Genomic DNA, 12,186 nt, shown 5'->3' with positions numbered 1-12,186 from the left:
AAAAAAAAGCTACTTCTCCAAAAAAGTGTGTAATACATCTTCAAACATCTTTGTCTAAATACTAGTCTATACCCACTAAGCAGTAATCATTCCAGACACCAAAACACAGATTCAATTCCCAAGTTTTGAATTTAGTCCTACCTCATACATGAACTCTCTTTTCACAAATAAATACAAGCAACCCTAAGTGAAGAAAACCTAACCCCAAACTTGCACTGATTCCAGGAAAACTTTCTTTTTGGGCTTACTTAGGAACAGCAACTAGCTGAAACCTCAGCTATCTGAACTGATCTATAACCAAAACCTCAGCTCCTGGAATTATTACTGATAGATGATCTTGCCTTTCACAGTGGCAAGAGCAAGCATATGACTGACTCTTTTCTGAGCCCCCACCTTCAAGATTTAATGCTACTCACTGAAAAATAAAAGGTGTAACACTAGGTAAGATTAGAGGACAATGGGGAAAAGGGGAGAAATTGGAAGATTTAAACTTTCCCCAAAAATAAAAATACTTAATGAACAGAACAGGAAATGCAGCAATCTCTACTAGATCTCTAAAACTTAAATCTGGCATATGGGCAGGGTAGGAAAGTATCTGGAAGAGTTTACAAAGTAGATGCTCCCTTGTTGAAGATTCTTGGTTGATTTCCGACACTCAAATGGTAGCAGCCATTAGCAACTTCATTGTTTCCAGATGACAAGAAAAAAAGCATCTGTTAGCTAGCAAATGATTACCCAATCTCAGTTACTGACAGCTTCATCATCTTAGTGGGACTACAAGAACACATTTCCCAGGCACAGTATTTTGGCATTTAAATTCATACCAATCTAAAAACATGGTAGCTCAACTTTCAGCAGCAATGGGGACTGTGATTGTGACAGCAATCAAAACTTCTCTTCCCTCAGTCCTTTCAAAGAAAATTCATTCTCATGTTGTTAAATGGTCTCAGGTTGCATCTTCAAAATACACTCTGACCTGGGCTAGGTTTTGTAAAAGACCACGTAAAACTTTAAGATTAAGACTTCTATCAATACACTCATTTAGCATTTTAAATTGCCCAGTAACAAAGACAGAACTTGTCTGTGTAGGATGCAGAGCCTTTCTGAGGGCTGATCCAAGACTGTAAAATTGATTTCTCTTGAAGCTAAAGGGAAAACTCAAAGTTCCCTATCTTCTATCCCAGGTGTATGGTGCTTCTTTGATCCCTATTCTTTCAAACATGAAACCAACTGTATTTGTAAATGCAGACTAAAGCCTCCCAGCAAAACCCTACCAAAACCAAGGCATTCGTGCCTTGGCAAGGGGTTGGACTAGATTATCTCCAGAGGTCTCTTTCAACCCTAACAATTTTGTGATTCTGGGATTCCACCACACATTACTTTTCAATTGAGGGCATGAAAGTACAACTTCAGTCAATGAATTAGCTGATACTGACTGACTCTAGATAAAAAGAAGCAGAATTTCCAAAGAGCTTTAGCTTAGCCTGCCCTTGAAATGCTCACTAGCCGGAGCAAAGTTATCTTCATAATCTACACGTTAATAAATGTTGACGACCCTACTGTGCATATAATTATTTTTATTATACTACATGTTAAAGCAGCAACCAATCGAAGACTCACTTTAGGCACAATTTTCAAGTTGTTATCTAACTGTAAGCTTGAACAGTTGTACAGCTTTGTGCCTTCTATTTAAAACAAATAGTAAAAAATTGAAATAAAACTGCAAGAGGCAGCTGCTTTATTATGAGCACACTCTTTGGCAAGCAGCCTCCACATTTATTCAGACAAGTTATGATTTTATCTCCAACAGGAAGTGCACTCAAGTATTTTTGGGAAAAGAAAATCAGAAAGGAAATTATCATGACCCACACACTGAACTACAGTAACAGGCACTCTGCTACCAGTAAAACTTCTGCTAAGGGTTACTGGTACTAGGAAGAAAGGTTAATGTTCTGGAGACAGACAGCATTTAGTGACAATAACTACTGCAAAGGAGACCTGGAAGACAGGTTTTCTTGTTTGCTGTAATTTGCAGCCCCAGAAGAGCAGACAGACTCTTCTGCACATGGCAGAGTAAGATCACTAGAAAGACATTGTACTGCTGTCTCCAAAGCAGGCAAAAACATGGAAACATGGTTACAGTATTTCCTAAGGAAGAAAAAGGATTCAGGGCAGCTAAACAAGCCTGGCAAGAATCAAACACTCTATCTGGATACCCTTTTGCTTAAAATGTGAGTTCTGGGCCTTAGGATGCCCACGTCACCACAGAAGGGCAGACACAAATATTATGACACTTTCAAGCTTCATAAGGTACCAGTTAGAGGTAACTAGCACAAGTCTAGAGCTCAGCCATGAGCTCTCACTTCTTGCTGGAACTTAGGCTTCCCTGACTGGACTGCATGTTGTATAGTTAATCCCAAAAGGATGAAGAGCACAGTACTTTCTATGGGAATTTGCCTTTGAAAATGCAGGCAAAAGAGATGGATCTCAGATGGTGTTGACTTTGCAGAGAACTATATACTCCAGTCAAAAAGATTTCTTGCCATGTAACATTTCCTCTAGTATATCCCCAGTGAAAAAAAACACAGGTATGGATTGACTTTTGATATTTGCAATTTGCACTGCTACAAAAAGATTTTCCCAACTACCCTTGAACTTGAGCACATAAATTTTTCTTAAGCGATTATGTGAAACTTAAAGGATCTGAATGCAATTCTGGAAGAACAGGAAAAGGAAATACCAAAACTTCTATCCATTACAGACATACACACACCCATCAGAAAACACAGTGATTAATCTAAAAGAAGACTTCCTGAAATCAAGGATTTTGTACATGCCTAGATATTACTAATTTATTTTTAAAAGGTTGCTTTTAGTTTTGATGTAGGAAATATAGCATTTATGTAAAAAAAGAGGGACAGCAACACACATTCACCCTGCACAGATCAGTAACAGCATCAACAAATAAATACATGATCTCCTCTACAATGGAAAAGAATATTTTCCTCTGTGCCAAACTCTCAGTTAAGCTGCTTTGACTTAAGAAAGATAAAAATCAAGACTCAGAGAGGTCCTTTTTATTGTAATAATGAACCTTAAATTAATTGTTTCTCCTGTAGAATTGCATAACTCTCATGCTTACATGTCGAAAACTGTAAAAGACTGAGACACAAACTTGAACATAATAGGTTTGCTCTGTATTCAGTTTGCATATTCCAGTAACTTAATTCACTCTCAACATCTGATTTCAAATGCCAAAGCATTAGTATTTATAACAAAGCCCAGGAAAGAATGAAAATTTTCTCATATACTCTATGTCAGAATGTGAGCTAAGTAACTTTATGAAGAGAAATCTCAGTAGCCTCCTAACAAAAGTAGAAATATCAAAGAAAGCTGTAGTTTCTTTAATGTAAATTCCTACTTCTTATTAAAGGATAAACTACATTTAAGAAATCCAGACACTTTACTTTCACAGTTTGCAGCCCAGTAGTATTTTTAAGAGACGCAAAGTAGCCAAACCAATTAAAAAAACGATTATAAAAAGAAGTTAGCTGACACAATGAGGTTTGGTTATTCTTCAAGAACAGCAGGCTTCAAACAAAAAGGCTGCACCCCTGTGAGAAATAAAGATGTAGTATGTGATTATAAATAATTATTTCTAAGCTTCTGTGACTTCACTGAGTCTAAATAAAATGCAGACTCCTAAAATCACTTTCATTTAAGCTGTGTCTATGGAACGAGGCTAAGACTGTTTTGTGCAACATGACTTTCATCTATTCTATTAAGAATGCTTTCTATAAAATTGAACATTAGGGATATTTGAATCAGGATCACTGTTCTTCAGAACACAAGCATTCAGACTCTTAACAATTGCAAATTAGCTGCCAGGCAAAAATTTTTATTGGTGGCTATTATATGTAGTGCCTGATATATCCTGACCTCTTTGGGGGTTTTTGTGAGAAAAATTATTATCCTGTTGACATCCACAAAAATATAGATTACAAAGTTAACTATGTCTAATAAAACAGATCCTTCCAAAACTTTCAAAGAAACTTGAAAAGACCCTGTTAGTAAAGATAAAAGTAAGATGAACCCCTCAGGTTAACTTGAAGAGATCAAGACAAGGAAAACCCCTTCCAATTTTCATTACATGCCAGACTATGAAACTTAATTCTTTACCTAAAGGGAGGCTCTGAACCATGATTTATAGAAGACTCTGGATTTCTTAAAAATAATAACAATAATAATAATAATAGAATGCCTTTGTACTGTCATCAACTATAAAGTAGCATCTGTATTTCACATTCCTTTTTTCTTTCTGTTAATTGTACTTCCTAGAATATTTTGGAGGAGGTCAAGGGGTACTTTAGAATATTGGTATCAACACTGCATGCAACTTTTAGATTTGATTTAGTTTTCAAATCAACAATTTCTTTGTTTTTCCACAATGTTTTGAATAAAGAAATAATTCTTGAAAGTTGAATTCTGCTTCACAGCAATGCCTTTCAATAACTTTCAGGTTTTCCTCCAAAAAGCTTAATCCACCAGCTTTAGTAACTGGTGAGTTAAAGTGGACTTTCTATACCTACATTTGTTGATTTAACAGAAGGGATGCCTTACCTTTCTTACAAATAGTTTGTTACACAAAGTTCTCCTCCTCTCTGAGCACTCTGGTTGAAAGATTTCCTGGTTATATTTTGCATTACATTTCCACTTCAGCTTTCAAATTGAACAGAGTGACAGTTTTCTCACATGTGATGCAAAAAGTCTGGGCTATACTTCCACATGGCATTCCCAAGAGAGAACAGTCTTTCATAAAACTAAAAATAATTTTACAAAAAGCAGCCATGAACAAGTTTCTTTACTAGTAACTTGCAAACCTCAACATTAATTGCAGCTTTTAGGTACTTGTGAAACATCCAGACACATTTTCATACCTTGGTACTTGGTAACCCTCTGAAAATACCCAGAAATGGTGCCCACCCTCCCCTGAAGCCAGCAAACCATGTACAGTCCCAACAAGAAAGGAAGTGATTTATTCCTAATCTCTGCTAAACTGGCACCCCCGGATCCAAAATGCCTGCAGCTGTCATGGTGGCTTCTCTTTCCTACACATCAGGAAACAAACTTATTTTTGCATTGATCTGTAGGTACTCAGCAAGCACATCACAGCTTCAAGTGGAATAAAACCTGGGACATTTTGGCAAAAATCCTAACAGTGAATTACAGCCAGTGAAGTCAACCCAGTCTGGCAAGAACTACAGGTTAAGGAAACAGAAGTCAATACCAAATACACAGTGCTCACTGCTGATGGTTCTCAAGAAGACTTCTGCACCTCTGTCAGAAGTGACTAAGCACAGCCAATCCTACCTTCAAGGCAAATGGCTGACCTCAAAAAGTCTCTCACAGCATTTTGTGGTGATTTTTTGTTGTGTTTTTTTCTCTGACCTGGAAGAAGTCAGCAGGACTACCACATCTTTGCAAGATCAGGGCCTTGAGAATTACAGCTGCACTTACTGAGAAGTAATGCAATTTAATTAATACTTGGGTACTTGTCTGCACTAAAATGCAACATTATTATTTTTATAATATACATATTAGACATCTTCTTACTTGTTAGACGCCGAAGCATGTTCTAGCATTCACTGGTTTATTACCCTTAGCCTGCCAAAATTCTTGAGGTTCTCCTAATTACTCTATCTTCTTTTAAGACACTACCACCATGAATTTCAGACTTTTGTCTCCTGTTTCTCTTAAAAGTACATTTATACCGACATGTATTTTCCCTGCCTCTTAAACTATAGCTACAAAAACATTATACTGTCTTAAGTGTAGGTTTAAAGCCAGAGAGGCTACTTAACATAGGCTGGGAAAAAAAAAAAGGAACATATCCTGTTCCCATCAACAGGAGGCTTACCCTTTTGAAGTAGGATCAAGTTTCCAGGGAAAAGACTTGGTGAAAGCTGACAGAAACAAAATTGTGGCCGGGTTTAGACAGAACAACCGCAACGCTGCGGCTTGAGTCTGGAGCGCCTCCTGCTGTTCCAGGGACAGAACAGCAGCAACAGTAGCGCCGCGGAAAGTGGTGACAAAAACCAACGCGATGCGACAGCAAACAGCATCAAAACTCTACAGTCCAAACGCGTGAGAGCATCCTGCATCCTTCAGAAGTCAACATCTACCTCTTAGAACTAGTTATTAGAAATCTGGTGAAGGATTTGTTTCCTTAATTCTGCTACAGTAAAGACTAAATGTATACTTACAAGGTAAAGTATAGAAATAAATTTAAAATACACAACATTCTGCAAATATCAAATAGACACATTAAAAACATGTCATGAGTTTCAGCGTGGTTTGAGATGTAGCTGGCCAAAATCTGGAGGACTAAAGAGGAATGGCTGAATAGGCCAAACTAAGAAACAGGAAACATTTTTCAGCAGACACTGTCCTATCTAATATTTCTTGCACCCCCTAGTGCTGAGTTACTTAATCAAGAACTGAATCCCCATAGTCTCTTTCTTTATAGCTACATTTGTAAAGATAATCTGCATCTTATGTACCTGGCAATACCTAGAAAATGACGAGTTTGTACATGGTGCCAACAGTAGTCCAAAGGGAATACCCAAAAGCATACATTTGCTTCCCTTTCAACAAAAATGTTTTACTAAGCAGAACAAAAGAGAATTTCTTAATACAAAAACCTACCATGCAAACCACTACTGAGTCCCAAAACATGAGAGACAAATACATAAGCCACACTATGTGCACAGCACTACTACAAATACAACCATGGCATTTTTGTTAAAGACCTAAAGCTAAATTTCTTCCAAAAGAAAGAAACCCTTGGAGAAAAAAAAAAAAAAAAAAAAAAAAAAAAAAAAAAAAAAAAGTAATAGACTATACAAAGAACGGGAGAAATGCATGACAGTATGACAGTTAAGTGCATCTTGTTTTAAAATATATTTTGTAATTCCAAGATGAAAAAATGCAAAATAAAATAGGACAGAAGAAGTAAAAATAAATTATTTATTGAGCTTATAAATTACAAAAAAAGAAAAACAATAATTTATTTTTTAAAAAGCATTCCATCATTTTCCTATGGAAAAAAACAACCAACCAAGGAAAATAACATCACTTTTCCTTACATGAATAATTTAAAACTATGAGATAATTGGCTCAGTTAGGAAGAGAGTAACAACAAACAGGTAAACGTCAAACTCCAGCCAAGCATCAGGGTTTGTGTGACAGATACAGTTCTCACCTTCCAGTTACAAAAGTGCTGAACTGAACATGCCGTAGCATCCACAGGGCATTCAAGAAGGAATGTGATCAAACAAGGTAAGTACAAATAGAAGATAAAGGATAGGAGATTCCCATTTGGGTAACAGGGCATTTAGGGCAGAGACATGACAAGGTATATTCCCATCCTCTGTCTGTTGGATGAATACTCTGACTCCTGCCGTTTTTCACTCATAGAGCACAGTCCTTGAGACTGTGCAGGGGAGTAGTGAGTTTTACTTTTCAGAGCTGATTACCCAGTGTTCAGTACCCTGTTAACTACCCACAATATGAGCAGAATAAATGTAAAGCCTTGTTCAGGCAGTTAGATCAAACACTTTTTCCAAAGACAGGCAAATATCCACAAAACAGGACCGTGAAAGATCTACACTCTTGTGTCAAAGCAAAGCAGCTCTGCACACAATGGAAAGGAAAACTATTTTTTTCCCCCCTGTCTTGTAAATGCTTGTATATCTGCCAGAAACAAATAGTCCTACCCAAGCTGGAGGGAGAAAAACATTGGGCCCCAATCCTGGATTGTAATCAGGGACGCCCTACACAGATTCAGGAGACTCTTCACACTGATCCAACTTCCAGACTTGGTGCCTGAATACAAAAAAATAGCAAAGATACACTGCCAATGTCTAGGTCTGTTTTATATGCAGTTCTCCCTTCACAAAGACACCATGCAATTCTTAAAGTAACTTAATTGGGTCTCTTACAAAGCCCCCCAAGGAAAGGAAATATTTTTCTTTCTAATGCCAAAAAGAGCAGAATAATCTACTTGTGATCATCAGCAACTCAACCATGAGATGGTTAGCCTCATGAGGAGATCTAAGAAGGACAGTAAGACCAGTAAGACTAAGGACAATCAGCACCAGAAAACACTCTTCCAGGACAAGTAAAAACACAGTGCCTTCTACACCTAATGCTCTAACCCTTATGGCACACACCAATTCTGAAAGCAACCAGGCCAGCTGCTGGCAATCCTTTCATGCCATGTCTATACTACCACAGCTTTCTGATCCAGAGTGAATTACTATTTTAATCAGATACACCCAGTGTATGTTTGTTTAAAAACCAAAAAACTGTAAATCTGCAGTGAAGGAAGAACTTCTTTCTAAACCCCCCTGTGAGAGCAGCACATCCTTCAATTATCTTTTCCAACAGAAACCCCAAAGGTCACTGCTGCTGATCTAATAAAGGCAACATGCAGGGCTTACATCTTTCAGAGCTGACATCTCATTATGTGCAAAGGTCCTGTGCACTATTTAAGTCTGTGTAAAGGATTTATTTCCCAGTCTTTGCAAGAGAGATAAGAATGAATTCTATCCATAAACAGTAAAGATTTACGGAAGAAGTTTCTATTTCAAGTCTGCAAAAGATGATGAAGTTGCACATTCAGTAAGAAGCACAATGAAGTTAAAATATGAAGTTGAATTGTATTCAGTGTTCAAAATTTATTTTTAAACATTACTACAGCCCAGCTAAGAACTAAAAGCAAAACAAGAATAAGGATTTTCTATCTGTTCTAGAACTGCTTTGTCCTTTTTTATCTTCAAAGAGGGCCAATACTTCCCTGCAAAACAACACCGGAGCCATAAACTTGTACAGGCATTCAAGCAGTAACTAAAAAATATTACAAACAACTCTCCCACCAGATAATATTTATATTTTCATATTGAGGTACATCTTCAAAGAAAGAAATCCTGTTTATGTTGAGGACTTTCTTTGTCTTTATTGCTAGGACACTCATTTACATTACAATCAGGAACATAAGGAGCTTACCTCTCAGCACGAAGGACTCCGCTGTAATAGGGGTGATCCCATGGCATCAGCATCTGAAAGAGAATTCCAGCTTACAATTACAATAACAGACAACAAGGGAACCCGAAGTAAAAGTTTTGTTTCACTTTAGTATTTTTGCAGTTTCAGTAAATCACAGAATTTTGAAAAATAATCTGAAACAGTTAGGGCTCAAACCAAAAATAGCATCATAAATCATAACCTGAAAGCTTTTTTAACATTTCCTGAAGATTGGTCCTGTTTTTCAACTATATGATAGGACTTGATACCAGATTTCAAGAAATACACTCAGTTCAAATAAAAAGATAAATCTAGATATGTACAGCATTAAGATACGTTCAATGTCGTATACAAACTGGGCTTGAATCTAACCTAAAGTAGAACCTTTATTTATCAAATGAGTCAATCAATTCAAAGCAAAGTGATAGTCCCTTTCACTGCTTTATGTTTTGGTTATCTCAGTATCACTTTGTATAAACCAACAGCAAATACTCAGTATTTAGTTTTCATACAGCAGCTAAGTGGTCAGAAAGCATTTGAAGCCAGTAGAGAGAGAATGCTTCTAATTCTACTACATCTTATACACTAAAATAGAAGTAATTGTAGAACATGATTACCTCATACTATATTTTTTAAAAGAAACAAAACAGACAATCACATATAGAAATGTAACTTACTGAATTGTGGGGATTGAGCTTCATTTTCATCTTTGTCATCATTTCAAAGTCTTTTTGAGTTCTGAAAAATATTTTTATGATGAAAACGTTAATGAAAGATTTTTGAGCAGTGAAATACAGTACATGATAGTACTGCATCCTAATAAAATGTCCATCATCAGAGATTTATAGTACTATATAAAATGACTAGACAAAATGGCAGGTCCACATACAACAGTAGAAAAACCTTTTCACTCTGCCTCTGCCATTCAGGTACTTTCAAATTCAGTCCCTCTTCCTGTGGTTGTACAGCTCAACAGCACTTTCATTCTTACAATACACCCCATTTATACCCAGTGATGAAACTGTTTTGTGCTGTGTGGAGCTCAGGGCGGCAAGAGGGACAAACACGGAAATTTGTCTATAGGTGCAAAATGTATGGAGTTGTGCATATGGCAAGACCAGGAGAGGTGTTCCATACTTCAACTTGGTCTTCTTGTTTGCTGTTAAGTGTACTTCTTGCACTCAGTCCTGGGTGTTCTCTGATCACAGACACAGAATCTATTCTAAGCACACAGCTTTCTCTTTCTCTCAAAATTCTGGGGAAGTCTTGGTTTTTGTTTAATCAGAGCACATAAGTAGCACTAACTTATTACTGCACAAGTTCCTCTATTCTTGAAATAAAGAGTATGCTTAAAAAGAAAAAAAAACTTAGTGAAAAAGGCATACCTTTTAGACAACTGTTCAGAAAGCTTCTCCAGAAATTGTCTTACTGTTTCTAGAAGGAAGGAAAAAATGTTAAATTATTTTTCCCTAAAGGATGTTAAATTTACATGAGATGGGTGTTAAATTTGAAGGATGTTAAGTTTACATTTACTATTCCAAACAAAAATTCCAGTAGATTTTTTTAACAAACTACTCTATTGACATATTTCAAGAGAATTTAGTACTCCATTTACTTTGTTATGTGCTGAGATAATGACACCTTCATAATCTAAGGAGTGAGCATCAATTCTGAATGAAAGCACCAGATCCTCCTCAGTGAGTACTGTTATTTACAGTGACCACTGAGTATGGCAGACAGCAAAATGCAACTGCAATAAAACACTTCACTGGAAGAATTATGTGCAAACTTAGCTAAAGAAACAACCAACCTTCGATCTCGTACGTTACACATTAGACTTCTCAACATGTCCTTCCATAAATGCCTTACTACCTGGATTTTTGGCCATTGTTCCTTGAAGAGCCCTGTGGGCAAAGGTGTCATAGCCAACCAGCTGTGCCAGGCTGTTCCTGCTCGTAAGCAGCTCCTCCAATCGAGCCAGCTGCTGAGTGTTTGAGTGCAGAAAAATCTTGTAAGCAGCTTCCCGCACCTAATACAAGGGGGAAAAAAAAAGTCACATTGCTGCAGAGTAATTTTTAACAGAAACAAGTGATGTAACAGAAGATCTGGCATAACAGCTGTATTTCACTGATATTGGTGGGAAAAGGCCTAAAGCCTTTTAACAACAGCAATTACAACTGCCTGACAATTACAGCTCTTACCCATTAAAAGTGGAATGAGGAAATGCAATGAGACAACCTAACAGATCAAGACTGCCAAAAAGGGTCCTGTTCTCTACTCCTGTCAACAGTCTCTCATCACCTCCCTCTTTCTGCCAACATCTGTGCTTTTCAGACCACTCTGTGGGCTGCCTTAACTCATTAAAACTTCTGAAAATAAACCCAAGTTGTTCTCTGCATATCAGTTAAGTTTGCTTATGGTAGAATCTGACAAGAAAAAGCGACAGGGTCAGGGGACAGAAGAGAGAGGAAGAAAAAAGCTTTATTTCTTTTGTAGCAGAAATCTATTAGTCTGCCCATCTGCCCACAAACTTCTTCCTTTTCTCATATTTTTAGTTAGGGTCATTAGTTTGGGTCTTTTCATAACTCTGAAAAAAAAACTACCTGAAGATTCATAAAATTTAATTAAATGCTTTTATGTTAAACAAACCAATCACAAATAATTTTATTTCTACATATGAAATAAGCTCAAGAAATCCAGCAACAACTTATACTTGCCTTCATCTGAACTAAGCCTCTCTCTACACAGCATAAGTGAAGAAAGAACCCTGAAATATTTCAATATGCTCCTGATCCTAGAATTGTATCTAAAAGTCTAGGGTGCCACTGCCACATTTCAATGAGTCTAAATTAATTTTAAATTTATAACTCAAAATTAATTCTTTTTTAGAAAAACAACATTAACAATAACTAAAGTAAGGTTTTTTTTCAGGAAATTGAGGTTGGATGGGACTTCATGAGGTCTCTAATCCAACCTCCTGCACAAGGCAGAGACAGCTATGAGCTAAGACCAAGCCACACAAAGCTTTTTCCAGGCTGGTCCTGAAACCCTGCACATATGGGAGAGACAGCATGACCTAAGTATTTCACTGCTTGGGTATCA

The 12,186-nt window shown here is 36.9% G+C and overlaps 1 protein-coding gene across 1 annotated transcript in view; it reads right to left on the bottom strand.

The window, feature by feature from the left end:
- MIPEP (mitochondrial intermediate peptidase) overlaps nt 1-12,186 on the bottom strand; it is a 67,248-nt gene that overhangs the window by 42,984 nt on the left and 12,078 nt on the right. The window contains exons 8-11 of the mRNA XM_005417781.2: nt 10,957-11,113; nt 10,470-10,518; nt 9,762-9,822; nt 9,067-9,119 (exon numbers count right to left, since the gene is read on the bottom strand). Of these exons, the coding sequence (XP_005417838.1) occupies nt 9,067-9,119; nt 9,762-9,822; nt 10,470-10,518; nt 10,957-11,113 (320 nt within the window). The remainder of the gene's footprint in view (nt 1-9,066; nt 9,120-9,761; nt 9,823-10,469; nt 10,519-10,956; nt 11,114-12,186) is intronic.

The sequence above is a fragment of the Geospiza fortis genome, unplaced genomic scaffold, assembly GCF_000277835.1.
Source record: "Geospiza fortis unplaced genomic scaffold, GeoFor_1.0 scaffold16, whole genome shotgun sequence".
NCBI lineage: Eukaryota > Metazoa > Chordata > Aves > Passeriformes > Thraupidae > Geospiza > Geospiza fortis.
The sequence above is the reverse complement of the archived record's forward strand: the minus strand, read 5'-3'. Positions and strand labels throughout refer to the sequence as shown.